The sequence below is a fragment of the Bombina bombina genome, chromosome 1 (assembly GCF_027579735.1).
Source record: "Bombina bombina isolate aBomBom1 chromosome 1, aBomBom1.pri, whole genome shotgun sequence".
In the NCBI taxonomy this organism is placed as follows: domain Eukaryota; kingdom Metazoa; phylum Chordata; class Amphibia; order Anura; family Bombinatoridae; genus Bombina; species Bombina bombina.
This window is the reverse complement of record NC_069499.1, coordinates 1306254408-1306281117: the sequence shown is the minus strand read 5'-3', so window position 1 is coordinate 1306281117 and position 26710 is coordinate 1306254408. Positions and strand designations below refer to the sequence as shown.

The 26710-nt window shown below is 38.8% G+C and overlaps 1 protein-coding gene across 1 annotated transcript in view; it reads right to left on the bottom strand.

Annotated features, from left to right (window-relative positions):
• C1H19orf12 (chromosome 1 C19orf12 homolog) overlaps nt 1-26710 on the bottom strand; it is a 131053-nt gene that overhangs the window by 94088 nt on the left and 10255 nt on the right. Inside the window, exon 2 of the mRNA XM_053701825.1 lies at nt 20689-20856. Within this exon, the coding sequence (XP_053557800.1) occupies nt 20689-20848 (160 nt within the window). The 5' untranslated portion in view covers nt 20849-20856. The remainder of the gene's footprint in view (nt 1-20688; nt 20857-26710) is intronic.

Below are 26710 nucleotides of genomic sequence, written 5' to 3'. Positions count from 1 at the left end.
AAATTAACAGTGTGTGACATGCATGATAAAAAAAAATGCAGAAATTCAGAGATCATATTTGTAAATGTGCAAACAAAAATACTTCTGTGAATTCAAAATTGTACATTAATGATCTGTCAGATTGGGTAGATAAAGAAAATAACTTTTGAAAGGTTGACATACGTTCCCCCCCCCCCCCCATTTTCCCCAACCAAGAGCACCACTTCAAATCTGGTGTACAAATGTTCCCCTATGTCAGCTGTACTTGTAGATTTTGAAAATGCTATACCCTATATGGTCTTGGTGGAACCATAAGCTGTGGTACTCAGTCTAATACCATTAGATATGGTCAAATGCAGGATTTAGGCTTGTTTGTATGTATTTCAAAATTAAGGTCAGCTGTAGTGTAAATTGAACAGTGTTAAGTTAACCTGTCTTATTTCAAACACTGAGCAATCTCATATACACAATCTCATATACACACATACAGTATCTCACAAAAGTGAGTACACCCCTCACATTTTTGTAAATATTTTATTATATCTTTTCATGTGACAACACTGAAGAAATGACACTTTGCTACAATGTAAAGTAGGGAGTGTACAGCCTGAATAACAGTGTAAATTTGCTGTCCCCTCAAAATAACTCAACACACAGCCATTATTGTCTAAACCGTTGGCAACAAAAGTGAGTACACCCCTAAGTGGAAATGTCCAAATTGGGCCCAAAGTGTCCATATTTTGTGTGGCCACCATTATTTTCCAGCCCTGCCTTAACCCTCTTGGGCATGGAGTTCACCAGAGCTTCACAGGATGCCACTGGAGTCCTCTTCCACTCCTCCATGATGACATCACGGAGCTGGTGGATGTTAGAGACCTTGCGCTCTCCCACCTTCCGTTTGAGGATGCCCCACAGATGCTCAATAGAGTTTAGGTCTGGAGAAATGCTTGGCCAGTCCATCACCTTTATCCTCAGCTTCTTTAGCAAGGCAGTGGTCGTCTTGGAGGTGTGTTTGGGGTTGTTATGTTGGAATACTGCCCTGTGGCCCAGTCTCCGAAGGGAGCGGGATCATGCTCTGCTTCAGTATATCACAGTACATGTTGGCATTCATGGTTCCATCAATGAACTGTAGCCCCCCACTGCCGGCAGCACTCATGCAGGCCCAAACCATGACACCTGGTTCCTACCACACACGCATGAAACCATCTGAACCAAATACGTTTATATTGGTCTCATCGGACCACAGGACATGGTTCCAGTAATCCATGTCCTTAGTCTGCTTGTCTTCAGCAAACTGTTTGCAAGCTTTCTTGTGCATCATCTTTAGAAGAGGCTTTTTTCTGGGACGACAGCCATGCAGACCAATTTGATGCAGTGTGCGGCATATGGTCTAAGCACTGACAGGCTGACCCCTCACCCCTTCAACCTCTGCAGCAATGCTGGCAGCACTCATACATCTATTTCCCAAAGACAACCTTTGGATATGGCGCTGCGCACGTGCACTCAACTTCTTTGGTCGACCATGGCGAGGCCTGTTCTGAGTGGAACCTGTCCTGTGAAACCACTGTATGGTCTTGCCCACCCTGCTGCAGCTCAGTTTCAGGGTCTTGGCAATCTTCTTATAGCCTAGGCCTTCTTTATGTAGAGCAACAATTCTTTTTTTCAGATCCTCAGAGAGTAATTTGCCATGAGGTGCCATGTTAAACTTCCAGTGACCAGTATGAGAAAGTGTGAGAGCGATAAACCAAATTTAACACACCTGCTCCCCATTCACACCTGGGAAGGGAAAATGGCTAATTGGGCCCAATTTGGACATTTCCACTTAGGGGTGTACTCACTTTTGTTGCCAACGGTTTAGACATTAATGGCTGTGTGTTGAGTTATTTTGAGGGGACAGCAAATTTACACTGTTATATAGGCTGTACACTCACTACTTTACATTGTAGCAAAGTTGCATTTCTTCACATGAAAAACATAATTTATGTAAGAACTTACCTGATAAATTCATTTCTTTCATATTAACAAGAGTCCATGAGCTAGTGAGGTATGGGATATATATTCCTACCAGGAGGGGCAAAGTTTCCCAAACCTCAAAATGCCTATAAATACACCCCTCACCACACCCACAAATCAGTTTAACGAATAGCCAAGAAGTGGGGTGATAAGAAAAAAGTGCGAAAGCATAAAAAATAAGGAATTGGAATAATTGTGCTTTATACAAAAAATCATAACCACCACAAAAAAAGGGTGGGCCTCATGGACTCTTGCTAATATGAAAGAAATTAATTTATCAGGTAAGTTCTTACATAAATTATGTTTTCTTTCATGTAATTAGCAAGAGTCCATGAGCTAGTGACGTATGGGATAATGACTACCCAAGATGTGGATCTTTCCACGCAAGAGTCACTAGAGAGGGAGGGATAAAATAAAGACAGCCAATTCCACTGAAAAATAATCCACACCCCAAAATAAAGTTTAAATCTTATAATGAAAAAAACTGAAATTATAAGCAGAAGAATCAAACTGAAACAGCTGCCTGAAGTACTTTTCTACCAAAAACTGCTTCAGAAGAAGAAAACACATCAAAATGGTAGAATTTAGTAAAAGTATGCAAAGAAGACCAAGTTGCTGCTTTGCAAATCTGATCAACCGAAGCTTCATTCCTAAACGCCCAGGAAGTAGAAACTGACCTAGTAGAATGAGCTGTAATCCTTTGAGGCGGAGTGTTACCCGACTCGACATAAGCATGATGAATCAAAGACTTTAACCAAGACGCCAAAGAAATGGCAGAGGCCTTCTGACCTTTCCTGGAACCGGAAAAGATAACAAATAGACTAGAAGTCTTTCGGAAATCTTTAGTAGCTTCAACATAATATTTCAAAGCTCTAACTACATCCAAAGAATGTAACGATCTTTCCTTAGAATTCTTAGGATTAGGACACAATGAAGGAACCACAATTTCTCTACTAATGTTGTTAGAATTCACAACTTTAAGTAAAAATTTAAATGAAGTCCGCAACACTGCCTTATCCTGATGAAAAATCAGAAAAGGAGGAGATTCACAAGAAAGAGCAGATAACTCAGAAACTCTTCCAGCAGAAGAGATGGCCAAAAGGAACAACACTTTCCAAGAAAGTAATTTAATATCCAGAGAATGCATAGGTTCAAACGGAGGAGCTTGTAAAGCCCCCAGAACCAAATTCAAACTCCAAGGAGGAGAGATTGACTTAATGACAGGTTTTATACGAACCAAAGCCTGTACAAAACAATGAATATCAGGAAGATTAGCAATCTTTCTGTGAAACAGCACAGAAAGAGCAGAAATTTGTCCTTTCAAGGAACTTGCAGACAAACCTTTATCCAGACCATCCTGAAGAAACTGTAAAATTCTAGGAATTCTAAAAGAATGCCAGGAAAATTGATGAGAAGAACACCAAGAAATGTAAGTCTTCCAGACCCGATAATATATCTTCCTAGACACAGATTTACGAGCCTGTAACTTAGTATTAATTACAGAGTCAGAGAAACTCTATGACTGAGAATCAAGCGTTTAATCTCCATACCTTCAAATTTAATGATTTGAGATCCTGATGGAAAAAAGGACCTTGAGAAAGAAGGTCTGGTCTTAACGGAAGAGTCCAAGGTTGGCAAGTAGCCATCCGAACAAGATCCGCATGCCAAAACCTGTGAGGCCATGCTGGAGCCACCAGCAGAACAAACGAACGTTTTTTTAGAATCTTGGAAATCACTCTTGGAAGAAGAACTAGAGGCGGAAAGATATAGGCAGGATGATACTTCCAAGGAAGTGACAATGCATCCACTGCCTCCGCCTGAGGATCCCTGGATCTGGATAGATACCTGGGAAGTTTCTTGCTTAGATGAGAGGCCATCAGATCTATTTCTGGAAGTCCCCAGATTTGAACAATCTGAACAATCTGAAGAAATACCTCTGGGTGAAGAGACCAACGTCTGGCGACTGAGATAATCCGCTTCCCAATTGTCTATACCTGGGATGTGAACCGCAGAAATTAGACAGGAGCTGGATTCCGCCCATACAAGTATCCGAGATACTTCTTTCATAGCCAGAGGACTGTGAGTCCCCCCTTGATGATTGACATATGCCACGGTTGTGACATTGTCCGTCTGAAAACAAATGAACGATTCTCTCTTCAGAAGAGGCCACGACTGAAGAGCTCTGAAAATCCAAAATGTTGATTGGTAATCTCGCCTCCTGAGATTCCCAAACCCCCTGCGCTGTCAGAGACCCCCATACAGCTCCCCAACCTGTCAGACTCGCATCTGTTGAGATCGCAGTCCAGGTTGGAAGAACAAAAGAAGCCCCTTGAACTAAACGATGGTGATCTGTCCACCACGTCAGAGAGTGTCGTACAATCGGATTTAAAGATATTAACTGTGATATCTTTGTATAATCCCTGCACCACTGGTTCAGTATACAAAGCTGAAGAGGTCGCATGTGAAAACGAGCAAAGGGGATCGCGTCCGATGCAGCAGTCATAAGACCTAGAATTTCCATGCATAAGGCTACCGAAGGGAATGATTGAGACTGAAGGTTTCGACAAGCTGAAACCAATCTCAGACGTCTCTTGTCCGTCAGAGACAAAGTCATGGACACTGAATCTATTTGGAAACCTAAAAAGGTTACCCTTGTCTGAGGAATCAATTAACTCTTTGGTAAATTGATCCTCCAACCATGTTCTTGAAGAAACGACACAAGTCGATTCGTATGACATTCTGCTAAATGTGAAGACTGAGCAAGTACCAAGATATCGTCCAAATAAGGAAATACCACAATACCCTGTTCTCTGATTACAGATAGAAGGGCACCGAGAACCTTTGAAAAAATCCTTGGAGCTGTTGCTAGGTCGAATGGCAGAGCCACAAACTGGTAATGCTTGTCTAGAAAAGAGAATCTCAGAAACTGAAAGTGATCTGGATGAATCGGAATATGCAGATATGCATCCTGTAAATCTATTGTGGACATATAATGCCCTTGCTGAACAAAAGGCAGAATAGTCCTTATAGTTACCATTTTGAATGTTGGTATCCTTACATAACGATTCAATATTTTTAAATCCAGAACTGGTCTGAAGGAATTCTCCTTCTTTGGTACAATGAATAGATTTGAGTAAAACCCCAGACCCTGTTCCAGAACCGGAACTGGCACAATTACTCCAGCCAACTCTAGATCTGAAACACATTTCAGAAATGCTTGAGCCTTCACTGGGTTTATTTGAATGCGAGAAAGAAAAAATCTTCTTGCAGGAGGCCTTACCTTGAAACCTATTCTGTACCCTTGTGAAACAATGTTCTGAATCCAAAGATTGTGAATCGAATTGATCCAAATTTCTTTGAAAAATCGTAATCTGCCCCCTACCAGCTGAGCTGGAATGAGGGCCGCACCTTCATGTGGACTTGGGAGCTGGCTTTGGCTTTCTGAAAGGCTTGGACTTATTCCAGACTGGAGATGGTTTCCAAACAGAAACCGTTCCTTTAGGGGAAGGATCAGGCTTCTGTTCCTTATTCTGACGAAAGGAACGAAAACGATTAGCAGCCCTATATTTACCTTTAGATTTTTTGTCCTGAGGTAAAAAAGTTCCTTTCCCCCCAGTAACAGTTGAAATAATAGAATCCAACTGTGAACCAAACAATTTATTACCTTGGAAAGAAAGGGAAAGCAAAGTTGACTTGGAAGACATATCTGCATTCCAAGTTTTAAGCCATAAAGCTCTTCTAGCTAAAATAGCTAAAGACATATACCGGACATCAACTCTGATATCAAAGATGGCATCACAAATAAAGTTATTAGCATGTTGAAGAAGTTTAACAATGCTATGAGTATTATGATCTGACACTTGTTGTGCCAAAGCCTCCAACCAAAAAGTGGAAGCTGCCGCAACATCAGCCAAAGAAATAGCAGGCCTAAGAAGATTACCTGAACATAAATAAGCTTTCCTCAGAAAGGATTCAATCTTCCTATCTAAAGGATCCTTAAAGGAAGTACTATCTGCCGTAGGAATAGTAGTACGTTTAGCGAGAGTAGAGATAGCCCCATCAACTTTAGGGATTTTGTCCCAAAACTCTAATCTGTCAGATGGCACAGGATACAATTTCTTAAACCTTTTAGAAGGAGTAAATGAATTATCCAGATTATTCCATTCCCTAGAAATTACTTCAGAAATAGCATCAGGGACAGGAAAAACTTCCGGAATAACTGTAGGAGGTTTAAAAACCGAATTTAAACGCTTAGTAGATTTAGTATCAAGAGGATTAGATTCCTCCATCTCTAATGCGATTAAAACTTCTTTAAGTAAAGAACGAATAAATTGCATTTTAAATAAATATGAAGATTTATCAGTGTCAATATCTGAGACAGAATCCTCTAAACCAGAAAAATCATCATCAGAAACAGACAAATCAGAATGATGATGTTCATTTAAAAATTTATCTGAAAAATGTGAAGTTTTAAAAGACCTTTTACGTTTACTGGAAGGAGGAATAACAGACATAGCCTTCCTAATAGATTTAGAAACAAAATCTCTTATATTAACAGGAACATCCTGAGTATTAGATGTTGATGGAACAGCAACAGGTAATGGAATATTACTAATGGAAATACTATCTGCATTAGCAAGCTTATCATGACATTCATCACAAACTACAGCCGGAGGAACAGTTACCACAAGTTTACAGCAAATACACTTAACTTTGGCAGAACCAGCATCAGGCAGCGTTTTTCCAGAAGTAGCTTCTGATCCAGGGTCAATCTGAGACATCTTGCAATATGTAAGAGAAAAAACAACATATAAAGCAAAATCTATCAAATTCCTTAAAAAAGACAGTTTCAGGAATGGAAAAAAAATGCCAATGAACAAGCCTATAGCATCCAGAAGCAAATGAAAAATGAGACTTAAATAATGTGAAAAAAAGGTGGAGACAAAAATGACGCCCACAATGACGACACATCCGGTGACACCGACATTTTTGGCGCAAAACGTCAAAAAAATGACGCAAACACGAACAACTTCCGGCAACAAGTATGACACCGGAAATGACAAACACAGCCCACAGGGAAAAAATTTTAAGGTAAGAAAAAATGATTTATTCATATGCATTATCCCAAATAATGAAACTGACTGTCTGAAATAAGGAATATTGATCATCCTGAATCAAGGCAAATAAATGTTTAAACACATATATTTAGAACTTTATATAAAAGTGCCCAACCATAGCTTAGAGTGTCATAAAAATAAGACTTACTTACCCCAGGACACTCATCTACATGTAGTAGAAAGCCAAACCAGTACTGAAACGAGAATCAGTAGAGGTAATGGTATATAAGAGTATATCGTCGATCTGAAAAGGGAGGTAAGAGATGAATCTCTACGACCGATAACAGAGAACCTATGAAATAGATCCCGTAGAAGGAGATCATTGAATTCAAATAGGCAATACTCTCTTCACATCCCTCTGACATTCACTGCACACTGAGAGGAAAACCGGGCTCCAGCCTGCTGCGAAGTGCATATCAACGTAGAATCTAGCACAAACTTACTTCACCACCTCCACGGGAGGCAAAGTTTGTAAAACTGATTTGTGGGTGTGGTGAGGGGTGTATTTATAGGCATTTTGAGGTTTGGGAAACTTTGCCCCTCCTGGTAGGAATGTATATCCCATACGTCACTAACTCATGGACTCTTGCTAATTACATGAAAGAAAGATATATTTACAAAAATGTGATTGACTCTCTCTCTCTATACACACACAGTGTATATATATATATATATATATATATATATATATATATATATATATATATATATATATATATATATATATATATATATATATATATATATATATATATTCCAAATAGCATACAGCCCAGCACTCCAACCAGGTGGGGCAGCCACAACCTGGGTGCAATCCTTATGAGAGATAGTTAGAGAACATTGTGGAAGAAGGGCACTCTCAGGGTTTGTATAGAGAAAAATATTTTCTTTATTCTTAGAACATTAATACATGGTCGACGTTTCGGCCCTCAGTTGGGCCTTCATCAGGACAGGTATTATCTTTAAACTGCCGAGTGGCAGTAATCACAGATCCAAACAAAAGAATAAAGAAAATATTTTTCTCTATACAAACCCTGAGAGTGCCCTTCTTCCACAATGTGTATGTATATATATATATATATATATATATATATATATATATATATATATATATATATATATATATATATATTTAATCCAGTAATATATAGATAAAGAGAAATGGTAGAGCTATATGAGATACCATAGTTAAAGTAGGGGATTTCAGCACTCAATTTATAACCCATTTAATCCAATTTCTTAGAAATGTACGGCTGCAGAACAACACAAAATCCAAAAAATGAACTACACATGCACAGACCTAAACACATGCAAACAGTTTATTGCAAGAAGTTGCCAACATAAAAATAAACAGCTAAAGAAAGCTTGTCATCTCTAAAATACACCACTGCAGTGGATTTTTATAAAGCATATCAAACATAATGATTAGTCATCACAGGTATTAAAGGACCATATGCAGCAAGCAGGGGTTGAAAACATATGATCTTCAAATTACTAACTGATATTGTACATAAACAAATTTTATGCCGGTTTCTCTATGATGATAACAGAACAAAGTCCTTTTATAGACCATATGAGTCCTTTAATAGAGGAAATCAGATATTATATTTAGTAGCAATTTGTAGCACTTGGTAATCCAGCTGAATGAACCATTTTGCAAGCATATGTTCATTGATTATTGTTAACCGAGGTAAAAGCGTCCTCTAATGTTAACTAGAACTTGACATTAATACCGCTTGAAAGCAGATAGATCATCTTTCAGTGGTGAAAAGCAGATACAATGATGCGACCTGTGTTTAAATATTGCAGCAAACATCCGAGAAAACAAAGTCACAGTATTATTGGCAAACGGACCGGGACATGAGCCTCCGACATCCTTATCTCACCTCTCACAACCGCGTCTCCCTGCTCACTGGGGACACAAACTTGCAGGTGTATGCTTTGCTTCTGTGCGTAAACCGTATCCAGGCGGCTTATAGGAACCACTTGATTACCTCAAGATTCAGGCTTGCTTCTTCAGTTTGAATTTTGAAATTCCCGGGCAGGCTCAGGCCAGCTGCTTAATTCACAGGTGCAGTGATAGCTGTTTTTAGGAAGGTCGACGCGCGTTTCGCCCCATAATGCTGAGCGAAACAGGGGCCTCGTCAGGACTGTCCATCTCCTCCAATTTTCAGCCTTTATTGCAAAACCAATGAACTGGGAGGTAGTACCTCAGCCAATCAAATTAGCTATTTACACACACCCTTTTAAAATCTTAAATCGAACATTCCTGTCTATTTTAAAGATAAGTTCAATGGTTATCAATATATAGATTGATACAATGTGGCCTGCAATAACAAGATGGAACATTTTTTATTTAGCAACTTCTTTACAAAAAACAAAACCGCATGCGAAAAAACCTTATGCATGTTGCAGCTCAATTAAACTTTATTTCTTTGGTTACTATGCCTAGATAAATGTGCTTTACATAAATCCCATATTGACTTAAATTCTATAATTTTGAAATGACTTGCTGAATAGCAACAAAGGTTACTATGAAGGTGAACTTTGACATACAGACCCACAACTATGAAACAAACTGAAGAGAAAGTAAAGATCATAGTTAATGACCTATTTATAAAATTGACTAATAGTGATACATCTTCTCACACATTTATTTTTTCTCCAGTTACAGCAAATGGAGAATTTCAACTTCAGGATATGAACCTCTATTTTAAAAAAGATGCATATTCAATCCTTTCGTTTAAACCAAAAGGTGACACCGTATTCAACATAAAGGTCCATCTTGCTTCCTTTTTTAACAAACAGTTATCCTCATCTCCGCCTCTTCCATTTGTTATTCCTCTGTCAATCCCTATAAATTTTAAAGAAACAGTACTACTATTATGAATCTCCTTAAAATGACGAGCTACACTTGTATCTCTCCCGTAGAGGATGTCATCTCTGTGCTCCTGTACCCTGTCCTTGAACAAACGTTTTGTTTTACCCACATAGAACAGGGGACAGGAGCACCCCAAAAGATAAACAACCCCCACTGAGTTACAATTTGAAAAACATCTAATAGTATAATTTTTACCTGTATTGGCTGAAAATGTTTTGCTTTTGGCAAATAGGGACAATAGACACAATGCCCACAAGGAAAGCTTCCTTTCACTTGTTTATTAGTTAACCAGTTTGTAGCTGGTTCAGACCGAATAAATCTACTTCTAACTAACTTATCTTTAAGATTAGGAGATATTTTTTGCGGTCAATAGGGGTCTATTTCCTACCTTATCTGCTATTTTGTCATCTAAGGTTAAAAAATGCCAATTTTGAGATAGAATATTTCTTATACTTTGCCATTGGCAATTAAATGTAGTAATGAATCTGATATTATTCTCAGTTTTTGTTTCTTTTTGATTATACAAAAGGTCTTGATGGTTCAGCTTACTTACTCTATTTAGGTTTTTTTTTAACCAGGTTATGAGAATAACCTCTTTCAATGAAACGTTTACACATTTTCTCAGCATGATAATTAAATTTAGTATTTGAAGAACAGTTTCTCTTTAATCTCAAGAGTTGGCCATATGGAATGCCTTTTTTCAAGGGCTCTGGATGCCCACTCGAGGCTTCCAACAGATTGTTTGTTGCCGTGTCTTTACGAAAATTTTCAGTTGAGATACGGCTTCCTTCTTTTTTGATACAAATGTCTAAAAAGGGTAATTCCTTATTGCTATAGGAATAAGTTAGAAAAATGTTGCGATCATTTTTATTTAACTCAGAAATAAAGTCATGTAGGCAGGTCAGGGGGCAATCCCATAGGATAAAGATGTCATCCACAAACCTAATCCATAGGGACAAATTGCTACTAAATATAATATCTGATTTCCTCTATTAAAGGACTCATATGGTCTATAAAAGGACTTTGTTCTGTTATCATCATAGAGAAACCGGCATAAAATTTGTTTATGTACAATATCAGTTAGTAATTTGTAGATCATATGTTTTCAACCCCTGCTTGCTGCATATGGTCCTTTAATACCTGTGATGACTAATCATTATGTTTGATATGCTTTATAAAAATCCACTGCAATGGTGTATTTTAGAGATGACAAGCTTTCTTTAGCTGTTTATTTTTATGTTGGCAACTTCTTGCAATAAACTGTTTGCATGTGTTTAGGTCTGTGCATGTGTAGTTCATTTTTTGGATTTTGTGTTGTTCTGCAGCCGTACATTTCTAAGAAATTGGATTAAATGGGTTATAAATTGAGTGCTGAAATCCCCTACTTTAACTATGGTATCTCATATAGCTCTACCATTTCTCTTTATCTATATATTACTGGATTAAATTTAAATTTTAGGGGTCTGCACCACGTTTGATTTCAGCTGACCCTGAGTCATTCGATATATATATATACATAAATTACCGGAAATAAATTCCTGTGTCTTTGTATTAAGATAGGTTCCGGACCTCTTTGTTTTTCTTCCACATTCTTGTAATTTTTTTATATATATATATATATATATATATATATATATATATATATATTTTGGATCTTCAATTTACAGACAAAACACCTCTCTGGTCTAAATTCAATTATGGATGTAGATTTATTTTACTGACTTTACAAAATTTGTTAGAGAGTATACTTCACATAATATATATAAAATATAATATTCTAAATTTAATTGAAATATTGCTTGAAAACATCCTTTGAATTTAAAAAGTTACAGGTATAAGGTAAAATGTACTAGTATTTCTTACTGCTATATGTTTAAGATTCTACAAAGAGTTAACATTGTACAGGTGCCTGCAATCATTCCAAGTACCTTATCTTTAAATAGCACTAGCAGGTGTGAACCCAAATCATGCCAGTGAACAAGGGCTCAAGCTTGGCCCGAAACATGTTTGGCGTTGGGTTCTGAACACCTTGTTGCAGGCCTGCGACTAGCCTACATGGTTTACATGTTTTTACATGCTTCTTTTTAAACATTTTTGAAAATAAAATTTATTCTTGCTTTTAAGAAAAAAAGACTCTTCACAGTATTTCTCTTTTTTTTCTGGAGCTGCGGGATGATATAATGTTTTTCTACTATTGTGTTTGATCTACCCTACGGAGATCGTCTATCCCTGCACACAGAAGAGAGAAACTTATCAAATAAAGGAACATTCTTTAAAGGGGACCGCTGAAGAGAGGCTCAAGAAATTAAAGCTTTTGGGGTATGTATTTCAGCGCCGCTGTTTTTTTGCATTACCTCCTGTCTGGATTTCGTTGGTTACAGCTGGCAGCATAATTTACATCCCCATTCATTACAGTATATGCCTATTTAGTGCGGTCCCGAATTTCTACAAACAAACCGTAATATATATGGATTATCTGGATGTTACTAAATACTTGTCTTTTACCTTACAATTCTTTTCCCCTCGGCTTTGATGTTTTTTACGGAGGTATCCCGGAGGCAACAGGTCCAGTGACGTTGCGCACGGCGCAGTCGGCTTCTGATTACGTCACAGTGAAGGGACGCTTGCTGGAGCAAAGGGCTACACGCTGAGGCGGGTGAATTGAATTCACGCTCCGGACAGAAGACGTTTACCTAGACACACAGCTGTCGGTACAGAGCTCCACAGACGGACTGGATTTACATTCCGAGGGGAAGACGCCTTTCCTGATACACAAAGTAAGGTCATAAAAAGTTTTTCCTTTCTCTCGCCTTTTGCCTCTGTGCACAAAAGACTGTTTAACTATTCATACATATAAATCTGTATTGGGAGACATTTCCATAATTGTGTGCTCTACGGGATATGACTTCACAATAGTGTTTAAATTCTTCAGTTTATTTCTGATAAAGAAGTGAGTGTTTTACGAAAATTGGAAAACTTTTCTCTACAATACAAAAGTACTTTATTGGGACTTCATATTACAGCAATACAGAGACTAAAATTGAACTTTTTCACTTCATGTTAATGGGAAAGTGATTTATAACCCTTTCTTTTTCCACCTTCAATAGAAAATAATATCAATTGTCTATACTCTTTGTTGCTTTAAACAAACCTCCTAACTCAAACATGGATGAAATATATGTTTTAAAAGACATTACACTAGATCAAGATTCCTCTGATATGGAGGACATCCTAGAGGATATAGAAACCGTATTGGATGATTTATTCCAACAGATGGACAATCTTAGAAAAAGGGATATAAGATTGGAGTTGGATATTAAAACCTTCCAAATATACCAAACAAACTCCAGAATACCAAGGGGTTTAAGAATATCCAAATTTCCATCTTTTCAAGTCACTTGTCAAGATTTTATAAACAAGTGGAATGAGGTTTTAACTACTTGCTCTAGATCTCTTATAAATCTGTTAATAGAATATAAAAAGAAACAGAGGTTACAACTAATTCAACATATGCAAGAACTGCAAATAGAACTCAAAAAACATCAACGTCACCAGGAGTTCAAAGAGTATGATAGACAATTTCAAGATAACATGAGGTCTTTTAAAAAAGATCTATGGCTTTTCAAACAACAAAAAATGCATAGAGATAAATTAGACTATGAATTGAACAAGGTTTATAGATGGAGTCACAATAGTGACTATAAAACATTTTTCAAAAATAAAACACAACATACTAACACACATAGGAGATCTAGCTTAAAACAAGACAAAAAAGTCACATTCAGTGAGACAGAATATAAATATGACACTTCAGATCAGGAAACACCTTCACATCAAGTTAGTAATTCTTTACCAGTTAAGGAATCTATTTCTGTGTTAGACATCCCTTCCACCTCTAATATCACACAGTCAAAAAACGGGGTGGGCCTTTCCAAACCCAATACAAAATTAAAAACAAAAAGAAAGTACGTAGAGGGCACAGGGGCAGAGGCAGAAGAAGTAGGAAACAGTCGCTATCCTCAAAGAAAGGTGTCTTACAGGACAAATCGTCAATAAATAATGTAGTTAATTTGTCCTCTAGATGCCTCACTGAACAAGAAATCTCTTTATTACAAAGGGGCCTTAACTTTGCACCTAGTTGTAATTTTAACCTTTTCTCCACAGTGTTAGACGTAAACAGATTCGTCAGAAGCCTAACCTTGAAAAAACACTTTGCAAATGATGATGAAAGTGCAAATGAAGAAGCAAATGATCAGGCTGTTTGCGTTCAACAAACTCCTAATTTTAATTTCAATGACTATACCGCAATGGTAGATATGCAAGAACTCATTGAGGAGAATGACTTTACGCAAACAGCCAGATCAGGTCCTTCAGAGAAAGATATTAATCTGAAAAGGTTTAAAGAAAAAAGTGTATTTTACCCCATTCACAGTAGGGGTCAACATTTACAAGTATTTCAACAAACTCTTGAAACACAATTAATTGCATTAAACAACAAGAACAAAAAGAAAAACACATACAAAGATAACAATTTAACATCTCAAGAGAGAAAAGCTATCCAGACACTCAAAGACGATCAGAGTATAGTTATTAGGGAATCTGATAAAGGTGGTAATACAGTAATTTTAAATAGGAAAGATTACCTAATTGAAGCTAACAGACAGCTTACAAATAAAGATGTATACCAACCACTTCCATCTGACCCTACTAAGCTATACAGTAAAATTCTGTCAGAAATAATACACAAAGCTAGACTAGATGGAGTATTTTCTGATAAGGTCATGGAGTATTTACTGCCTAAAAATCCTTGTGTCCCCATATTCCATCAGCTTCCAAAGCTACATAAAGATCCTATACACCCCCCAGGCCGCCCAATAGTGGCAGGCATAGGTTCTTTAAATGAAAGATTATCTGATTTGGTTGACACTTACTTACAACCTATAGTTGTTGATTTATATGGTTACTTGAAAGATACAACATCATTTATTGAAAAAATCAAACATGTTACATGGTGTGACTCTTACAGATTTGTCACTCTAGACGTTACTTCACTGTATACCACTATTCCTCATACTTTAGGTTTGGAAGCACTACATTTTTTTTCTTACTCACCATACCTCGTATGATTTTTTCACCAATCAATTCATTCACACAGCTGTTGAATATCTTCTTACACATAATTTTTTTATGTTTGAGGATCATTACTATCTCCAGAGACGTGGCACCGCTATGGGGGCTAAATTTGCCCCTTCCTATGCTAACCTCTATATGGGGTTCTGGGAACGGTGCCACGTCTTTGGAGATACTAATCCCTTCCGAGATCACATTGTTTTTTTTGGCAGGTACATTGACGATTTGGTGTTGGTGTGGGATGGAGACCAGCAATCAGTTGCCAGGTTTCTTGACTATGTCAACAGCAACAAACTCAACTTATCCTTCACTATGACTGAAAATGCCAACACTATAAACTTTTTGGATGTTACTTTAACATCTAACAATGATACACATTCTATTGATATAGAACTTTTTAGAAAAAGCACAGCAGGTAACACCATTCTACACTCTTCTTCATGTCACCCTAAACACACCATTGAATCTATTCCATATGGACAATTAATTAGGACAAAACGTAATTGCACAACAGAAACAAAATTTCAAATGCATGCCGAACAGACCAATCAACGATTGGAGGCCAGGGGTTACAAAACAGACCTTCTTATTAAAACAAAGAATAAAGTAGATCTTATCAACAGAGATGATTTGATATACAAAGACACACCAAAAAAACAAAGACAACATAACAAGCCCACTTTTATCACAAATTACAGTAGAGATTTTAACAAAATTCTGACAGTACAACTCCCATAGCAAAGCACTTTAGACAGGAACACAATTCAAATGAATCCCTATTAACAGTAGAAGGCATAGATCACATACCAAGGCATAGGAGAGGGGGAGACAGGGAAAGGCGTTTGGACCAGAGAGAAGTGTTTTGGATCTTCAATTTACAGACAAAACACCCCTCTGGTCTAAATTCAATTATGGATGTAGATTTATTTTACTGACTTTACAAAATTTGTTAGAGAGTATACTTCACACAATATATATAAAATATAATATTCTAAATTTAATTGAAATATTGCTTGAAAACATCCTTTGAATTTAAAAAGTTACAGGTATAAGGTAAAATGATATGCTTCAGGAAAGTTTTTCTCTGTGAAAGGCACATGTTGAGCAAAAAGAGGCTGCTTCTTGGGTGGTAACTAGCCATAGAACAAGCTATTATGCTATTGTTCGTTTCCAGGTTGAGCGCTTCTCTTTTTTTATTTATGCAAATTATGACATTTTGGGAAGTCTCCCTAAGTGTGATGCGGGAATCCAGACGTGGACCCGTTGCTCAGTGTGCCTAGAGGGATATGGCTGCACCTCACTGACGAGGCCCACAATAGGCCGAAACGTACGTCTGGGGTTTTGCTGTTTCTCTCGTTCAGAGAAGAATTGCCTGGTATTTCGGGGCTGGACTGTACTGTGAAGTCAGGATCAGACTGATATGCTTCAGGAAAGTTTTTCTCTGTGAAAGGCACATGTTGAGCAAAAAGAGGCTGCTTCTTGGGTGGTAACTAGCCATAGAACAAGCTATTATGCTATTGTTCGTTTCCAGGTTGAGCGCTTCTCTTTTTTTATTTATGCAAATTATGACATTTTGGGAAGTCTCCCTAAGTGTGATGCGGGAATCCAGACGTGGACCCGTTGCTCAGTGTGCCTAGAGGGATATGGCTGCACCTCACTGACGAGGCCCACAATAGGCCGAAACGTACGTCTGGGGTTTTGCTGTTTCTCTCGTTCAGAGAAGAATTGCCTGGTATTTCGGGGCTGGACTGTACTGTGAAGTCAGGATCAGACTGATATGCTTCAGGAAAGTTTTTCTCTGTGAAAGGCACATGTTGAGCAAAAAGAGGCTGCTTCTTGGGTGGTAACTAGCCATAGAACAAGCTATTATGCTATTGTTCGTTTCCAGGTTGAGCGCTTCTCTTTTTTTATTTATGCAAATTATGACATTTTGGGAAGTCTCCCTAAGTGTGATGCGGGAATCCAGACGTGGACCCGTTGCTCAGTGTGCCTAGAGGGATATGGCTGCACCTCACTGACGAGGCCCACAATAGGCCGAAACGTACGTCTGGGGTTTTGCTGTTTCTCTCGTTCAGAGAAGAATTGCCTGGTATTTCGGGGCTGGACTGTACTGTGAAGTCAGGATCAGACTGATATGCTTCAGGAAAGTTTTTCTCTGTGAAAGGCACATGTTGAGCAAAAAGAGGCTGCTTCTTGGGTGGTAACTAGCCATAGAACAAGCTATTATGCTATTGTTCGTTTCCAGGTTGAGCGCTTCTCTTTTTTTATTTATGCAAATTATGACATTTTGGGAAGTCTCCCTAAGTGTGATGCGGGAATCCAGACGTGGACCCGTTGCTCAGTGTGCCTAGAGGGATATGGCTGCACCTCACTGACGAGGCCCACAATAGGCCGAAACGTACGTCTGGGGTTTTGCTGTTTCTCTCGTTCAGAGAAGAATTGCCTGGTATTTCGGGGCTGGACTGTACTGTGAAGTCAGGATCAGACTGATATGCTTCAGGAAAGTTTTTCTCTGTGAAAGGCACATGTTGAGCAAAAAGAGGCTGCTTCTTGGGTGGTAACTAGCCATAGAGCAAGCTATTATGCTATTGTTCGTTTCCAGGTTGAGCGCTTCTCTTTTTTTATTTATGCAAATTATGACATTTTGGGAAGTCTCCCTAAGTGTGATGCGGGAATCCAGACGTGGACCCGTTGCTCAGTGTGCCTAGAGGGATATGGCTGCACCTCACTGACGAGGCCCACAATAGGCCGAAACGTACGTCTGGGGTTTTGCTGTTTCTCTCGTTCAGAGAAGAATTGCCTGGTATTTCGGGGCTGGACTGTACTGTGAAGTCAGGATCAGACTGATATGCTTCAGGAAAGTTTTTCTCTGTGAAAGGCACATGTTGAGCAAAAAGAGGCTGCTTCTTGGGTGGTAACTAGCCATAGAACAAGCTATTATGCTATTGTTCGTTTCCAGGTTGAGCGCTTCTCTTTTTTTATTTATGCAAATTATGACATTTTGGGAAGTCTCCCTAAGTGTGATGCGGGAATCCAGACGTGGACCCGTTGCTCAGTGTGCCTAGAGGGATATGGCTGCACCTCACTGACGAGGCCCACAATAGGCCGAAACGTACGTCTGGGGTTTTGCTGTTTCTCTCGTTCAGAGAAGAATTGCCTGGTATTTCGGGGCTGGACTGTACTGTGAAGTCAGGATCAGACTGATATGCTTCAGGAAAGTTTTTCTCTGTGAAAGGCACATGTTGAGCAAAAAGAGGCTGCTTCTTGGGTGGTAACTAGCCATAGAACAAGCTATTATGCTATTGTTCGTTTCCAGGTTGAGCGCTTCTCTTTTTTTATTTATGCAAATTATGACATTTTGGGAAGTCTCCCTAAGTGTGATGCGGGAATCCAGACGTGGACCCGTTGCTCAGTGTGCCTAGAGGGATATGGCTGCACCTCACTGACGAGGCCCACAATAGGCCGAAACGTACGTCTGGGGTTTTGCTGTTTCTCTCGTTCAGAGAAGAATTGCCTGGTATTTCGGGGCTGGACTGTACTGTGAAGTCAGGATCAGACTGATATGCTTCAGGAAAGTTTTTCTCTGTGAAAGGCACATGTTGAGCAAAAAGAGGCTGCTTCTTGGGTGGTAACTAGCCATAGAACAAGCTATTATGCTATTGTTCGTTTCCAGGTTGAGCGCTTCTCTCTTTTTATTTATGCAAATTATGACATTTTGGGAAGTCTCCCTAAGTGTGATGCGGGAATCCAGACGTGGACCCGTTGCTCAGTGTGCCTAGAGGGATATGGCTGCACCTCACTGACGAGGCCCACAATAGGCCGAAACGTACGTCTGGGGTTTTGCTGTTTCTCTCGTTCAGAGAAGAATTGCCTGGTATTTCGGGGCTGGACTGTACTGTGAAGTCAGGATCAGACTGATATGCTTCAGGAAAGTTTTTCTCTGTGAAAGGCACATGTTGAGCAAAAAGAGGCTGCTTCTTGGGTGGTAACTAGCCATAGAACAAGCTATTATGCTATTGTTCGTTTCCAGGTTGAGCGCTTCTCTTTTTTTATTTATGCAAATTATGACATTTTGGGAAGTCTCCCTAAGTGTGATGCGGGAATCCAGACGTGGACCCGTTGCTCAGTGTGCCTAGAGGGATATGGCTGCACCTCACTGACGAGGCCCACAATAGGCCGAAACGTACGTCTGGGGTTTTGCTGTTTCTCTCGTTCAGAGAAGAATTGCCTGGTATTTCGGGGCTGGACTGTACTGTGAAGTCAGGATCAGACTGATATGCTTCAGGAAAGTTTTTCTCTGTGAAAGGCACATGTTGAGCAAAAAGAGGCTGCTTCTTGGGTGGTAACTAGCCATAGAACAAGCTATTATGCTATTGTTCGTTTCCAGGTTGAGCGCTTCTCTTTTTTTTTATTTTTTTTATTTATAAGGTAAAATGTACTAGTATTTCTTACTGCTATATGTTTAAGATTCTACAAAGAGTTAACATTGTACAGGTGCCTGCAATCATTCTAAGTACCTTATCTTTAAATAGCACTAGCAGGTGTGAACCCAAATCATTCCAGTGAACAAGGGCTGAAGCTTGGCCCGAAACATGTTTGGCGTTGGGTTCTGAACACCTTGTTGCAGGCCTGCGACTAGCCTACATGGTTTACATATTTTTACATGCTTCTTTTTAAACATTTTTGAAAAAAAAAGACTCTTCACAGTATTTCTCTTTTTTTTCTGGAGCTGCGGGATGATATAATGTTTATATATATATATATATATATATATATATATATATATATATATATATATATATATATATATATATATATATATATACATATATATATATACATATATACATATATATATACATACATATATACACACACACACACACACATATACAGTATATATCTATAAATAAGACATGTGCAAAAAATTTAGTTTGCCCGAATCTTTTGGGCCAAATATTCAGAAAAATTTGTTTTTCAAATATTTGGTTGCCATGTTATTCAGTATTTGTTTTGATTTAAACAAATCAAATAATGAATATTCGTGGAATATTTTATTAGTTTTCATTAAACTAATGTAAATGTTCCTTTGATACAGGCGAAAGTTCACCTGTAGCATTATATACTTACATACAGCCTGCTGTAGCGCCATGCTAGTCACAACCCTTCTTTAAAGAAGTGTCAGGATTAGTGTGGCTCTCCAGCGCGCTAAAGGTATTTTTAACCCCTAAGGTAATTGTAAAGAAACAAATACTGAAATGTAGTCAGTATTTATAAATTTTATTTAAATTTAATGTTGCATTTGTTTGAATATTAATTTTGTGAAAACAATACAAATATCTGTTTCGTTAACAAAATTGCATTCATAGCAAAACAAATGCACATGCCAAATATTATATAAAAACAAACACATATAAAAACAGACACACACAGGGCTTGACATTTTTCATATATTTAACATCGAGTGGACTAGTAACATTGTCACTCTGGGCTAGAGGCTTTTAACCCCCGACTAGCAAACTATAGTGATATTTTATAATGAAATGATACATAAACAAGAGTATTTACCTACGGCTATTCCAGGTGGGCCTCCCATCAAACCGCCCACAAAAGCAGCTGCACCAGCTACAACAGCACCTCTTCCAGAGTGCTTTACTGCTGCTTTCATTTTCTTATGTGAAGAAAGGTGCATAAGTAGCTTCATAATATCATCCACTTGAAAGGGCATCTTCTTGGCTGTAGGGAAAAGATGATCAGTGTATAGCATTCATAGAAGGAAACCAACTTCTCCTCAGTGCAGCTAAGAGTTTCACAATATGTGATCTTTCAAAACATGCAATACAGATGCACAAGATAAGAGTGGAATTTGATCCTTACGTGTAATTCTGAGTCACTAAATGTGGGCAATGATAGTAAAAAATGTTTTACAAAAAGGCATGCAACAATGATTTAAGATCCATAGATATTTTGTATATCTATATATACAGTTGCAAGAAAAAGTATGTGAACCCTTTGGAATTATATGGATTTCTGCACAAATTGGTCATAAAATGTGATCTGATCATCATCTAAGTCACAACAATAGACAATCACAGTCTGCTTAAACTAATAACACACAAAGAATGAAATGTTGCCATGTTTTTATTGAACATGCCATGTAAACATTCACAGTGCAGGTGGAAAAAGTATGTGAACCCTTGGATTTAATAACTGGTTGAACCTCCTTTGGCAGCAATAACTTCAACCAAACGTTTCCTGTAGTTGCAGATCAGACGTGCAAAACGGTCATGAGTAATTCTTGACTATTCCTCTTTACAGAACTGTTTCAGTTCAGCAATATTCTTGGGATGTCTGGTGTGAATCGCTTTCTTGAGGTCATGCCACAGCATCTCAATCGGGTTGAGGTCAGGACTCTGACTGGGCCACTTCAGAAGGCGTATTTTCTTCTGTTTAAGCCATTCTGTTGTTGATTTACTTCTATGCTTTGGGTCATTGTCCTGTTGCAACACCCATCTTCTGTTGAGCTTCAGCTGGTAGATAGATGGCCTTAAGTTCTCCTGCAAAATGTCTTGATAAACTTGGGAATTCATTTTTCCTTCGATGATAGCAATCCGTCCAGGCCCTGACGCAGCAAAGCAGCCCCAAACCATGATGCCCCCACCACCATACTTCACAGTTGGGATGAGGTTTTGATGTTGGTGTGCTGTGCCTCTTTTTGCCACACATAGTGTTGTATGTTTCTTCCAAACAACTCAACTTTGGTTTCGTCTGTCCACAGAATATTTTGCCAGTACTGCTGTGGAACATCCAGGTACTCTTGTGCAAACTGTAAACGTGCAGCAATGTTTTGTTTGGACAGCAGTGGCTTCCTCGGTGGCATCCTCCCATGAAATCCATTCTTGTTTAGTGTTTTACGTATTGTAGATTTGCTAACAGGGATGTTAGCAATTGCCAGTGACTTTTGTAAGTCTTTAGCTGACACTCTAGGATTCTTCTTCACCTCATTGAGCAGTCTGCGCTGTGCTCTTGCAGTCATCTTTACAGGACGGCCACTTCTAGGGAGAGTAGCAGCTGTGCTGAACTTTCTCCATTTATAGACAATTTGTCTTACCGTGGACTGATGAACAGCAAGGCTTTTGGAGATACTTTTATAACCCTTTCCAGCTTATGCAAGTCAACAATTCTTAATCGTAGGTCTTCTGAGAGCGTAAGACAGGCCCCTCACATGCGCTCCTAACAGCCCACACAACATCAGGCCATAGCTACACTCTTTGCTGATATGCACACATTTTTATGCATATACAGTGTTGCTGTTTTAAGTCTATTTGTATATATATATATATATATATATATATATATATATATATATATATATATATATATATATATATATATATATATATATATATATATGTGTGTGTGTGTGTGTATATATCTATCCCTGGTACACCAACCTACTGAACTGAGAAGTTGAGTCAAAATGGAAATGGCCAAAAAGCCATACCGTCGATATGGAAACAAGGCCAAATAACTCAACTATGCACGAAAACACAGGAACTGGAGTGCAGAAAAATGGCAGCAGGTGCTCTGGGCTGATGAGCCAAAATGTGAAATATTTAGCAGTAGCAGTTTAATTGCCGAAGGGCTGAAAAGTGGTTCAAAAATGACTGTGTGCAGGCAACAGTTAAGCATGGTGGAGGTTCCTTTCAAGTTTATAACTGTATTTATGAAAGTGGAGTTGGGGATTTGGTCAGAATAAATGGTCTCCTCAATGCTGAGAAGCACTGTCAAATACTTAGCCATCATGCAATACTATCAGAAATTAATCTGATTGGCCCTAAAAGTATTATGCAGCATGACAAAGGCCTCAAACATACAGCCAATGTCATTAAGAACTAGCCCTGATCTCAACATGTTTGTCAATTCATTTAGCCTCTTAATGACCGACAACATGCAGGGTACATCCTCCAAAAAAATACAGATAACACCCAAGGACGTCGGTATTGGAAAGCGATACTGATCGCTTCCAGCCGCTTTCCGGTTATTGCAGTAATGCCTCGATATCGAGGCATCCTGCAATAACCATCCTTGGCCATCCGATGCAGAGAGAGACACTGCGGCATTCTGTGTATCAGACATCGATGGCCACAAACGTTGGTGGGTGGGCGGCTATTGATGGCTCCTGTAATGCAGAGGGGGTCGGGATTGTGGGCGGGGTAGCCGGGGGCGCACACGGAGGCGCGCCCATGCATGGGCCGGTTGGAGAAAACTGGGAAAAAGGGGGATTAGGCAAGTTAAAAAAAAAATGACAAATGATCTGGCTGGGGGTGGGGGAAGCTACACTACAGAAAAACAAAACAAAAATTTTTTTTTGTAAACTTCTAATTACAAAAAAGCAACGCCAAAGCCATATATGTCTGCTATTTCTGAACAAAGGGGATCCCAGACAAGCATTTACAGCCATTTATGCCGTAATTGCACAAGTTGTTTGTAAATAATTTCAGTGAGAAACCTAAAGTTTGTGAAAAAAAAAAAAAATGTGAAAAAGTGAACAATTTTTTTTTTTTATTTGATTGCATTTGGCGGTGAAATGGTGGCATGAAATATACCAAAATGGGCCTAGATCAATACTTTGGGATGTCTTCTAAAAAAAATATATATACATGTCAAGGGATATTCAGGTATTCCTGACAGATATCAATGTAACTAGCGCCAATTTTGAAAAAAAGTGGTTTGGAAGTAGCAAAGTGCTACTTATATTTATTGCCCTATAACTTGCAAAAAAAGTATATTTCTAAACTCGGGACAAAATTTAGAAACTATTTAGCATGGGTGTTTTTTAGTGGTTGTAGATGTGCAACAGATTTTGGGGGTCAAAGTTAGAAAAAGTGTGTTTTTTTTCCATTTTTTCCTCATATTGTATATTTTTTTATAGTAAATTATAAGATATGATGAAAATAATTGTATCTTTAGAAAGTCCATTTAATGGCGAGAAAAAAAAGGTATATAATAATATGTGTGGGTACAGTAAATGAGTTAGAGGAAAATTACAGCTAAACACAAACACCGCAAAAATTTAAAAATAGCCTTGGTCATAAACGGACAGAAAATGGAAAAGTGCTGTGGTCATTAAGGGGTTAATCTCAGACAGACTCAGAGGCAAATGAGGTTGCTTAAATCCACAGAAGAAATGTGGTTTGTTCTCCAAGATGTTTGGAACAACCTACTTTATATTTATCTTTCTTACTTTACAGCATTTTTTCATACCTGCCTAAAAAATTATGTGATTAAGCCTCACCCACTGCTAAGAGGCGCATAAAAAGCAGCACATAGGCCCCCCATGGACTAAGCAGCGAGCGGACAAGCTTCTCAACTCGACACATTGTCTGCTTGCCTTCACTACATAAGGGCAGCGGACGAACAGGTTCCGCTGCCTGTATGTATCATTACACGCTCAAATGAGCATGTAAAGCCTGCCCCTTCTCTCATGCGACCTATCACATGAGAGAAGGGACTGTCAATCACTAAGCGCGAGTGAGTTCTCCGATTTCCCCTCGACACAACAGAGGTGGCATAGAGTGTAAGAAGCCAGGGCTCCGGAGCAGCTTTCGTTGCTTAGTACATGGAGCCCATAGCTGTGAAATCTCTGTTGATAAACATTTGCAGTACAATGGGATGTACTGAAAAGCTCAGTAACTATAAATATGGCACGGTCATAGGATGCCATCTTTGCCACAAGTCAGTTTATGACATTTCTGCCCTACTAGATCTGCCCGGGTCAACGGTAAGTGCTATTATTGTTAAGTGGAAGCACCTAGGAGTGAGAACAGTGCACCCACAAAGAGCTAGACAATGTAAAAACTCACAGATCATGGCTGCAAAGTGCAGAAGTGCATACAGATCTTCTATCATCTGTTGCAACAGTCACTACAGAGTTCCAAACTAACTCTAAAAGAGCAACAACAGCACAAAAACTTGCGTCAGGAGCTTTCTGAAATGGGTTTCCATGGCCAAACAGCTGTACACAAGCATCATATTAACATATGCAATGCCAAACGGTGGATGGAGTGGTGTAAAGGATATCGTCACTAGACTCGGAAGCAGTGGAAACAAATGGTAGTGATTCACACTTCAGTATCCGGCAGTCTTATGGCAGAATCTGGGTGTGGTCAATGCCAGGAGAAACCTACCTAAAGCATAGTGTCTATTGTAAAGTTTGGTGGAGGAAGGATAATGGTCTGGGGCCATTTATAACGGTTTGGGCAAGGCCCCTTAGTGCCAGTGAAAGGTCATCTGAATGCTACAGGTTACAAAGACATTTTAAACAACTGGGTGCTTCCAACTTTGCTGCAACAGTTTGGGGAAGGCCCTTTCCTAATCCAGCATAACTGTACCGCTCGGCAAAAAGAGAGGTCTATGAAGAAATGGTTTAACGAGTTTAGTTTGGAGTAACTCAAATTTAAGACTATAAGAATGTTTCAATTAAAAATATATTAGTTTGCAAGTAAAACCACATCAGTGTGTATATATATATATATATATATATATATATATATATATATATATATATATATATATATATATATATATATATATATAATAAAAGATTTATAATCTTAATTGGTATGGTCTGTTCCTCCACCCCCCCTTCATTTCCTCTTTTGGATGGGCTGTGATGTATAGAGCAGTCCCACCAACTCTCTACATTGGCTTTCTACGGGCTTTAAAGGGGCTGGGCTTCAAGATTTTCATATGACACACATGTTGATTGGATCTTCACTGGAATTGACATAAAAAATTAAAAAAAAAAGTTCATCCAAGTGAGCCGGTGTTCTAAAGAAAATGGTATACCGCATAGGAATGTGTATACCACCGTCACTTTAGGTCACGTGACTCAGCTGCTGGAGGGGTGTTGCGCTCAATGCGCATGCGCAAGAGGCCCAACCTCCTCCAAACAGCTGATGTAAATTAAACAACGGGTCGAGGAAATATATGGCCTGTAATCATAATTTATAGAGGCTAATAGCCTTCACTGCGCACGCGCGCACTGTGGTCGCTGTATTCAATATAATGAAGACAGTGACAAATGTGACAGCATAGTGCTACTATCATGATACCCACACCACACACCCTCACCTTCCCTACCCCACCCCACCGGAATAAAATATTGGAGCAGTCACCGGACTTCATAGAAAAATATAGCTTTTATTCCAAAACATAAGTTTCAAAATGTTTTGTGTCAACTGACACCTTTTTCGGCAAGTCGGCAGTGAAAAGCTCCTTAAACAGATGTTTGGAGGAGGTTGGGCCTCTTGTACATGCACATTGAGCGCCACACCCCTCCAACAGCCGATTACACGTCATCGGAAGTGACGTAGTATACACATTCCTATGGTATACATGTTACTACAGGGAGTGCAGAATTATTAGGCAAATGAGTATTTTGACCACATCATCCTCTTTATGCATGTTGTCTTACTCCAAGCTGTATAGGCTCGAAAGCCTACTACCAATTAAGCATATTAGGTGATGTGCATCTCTGTAATGAGAAGGGGTGTGGTCTGACATCAACACCCTATATCAGGTGTGC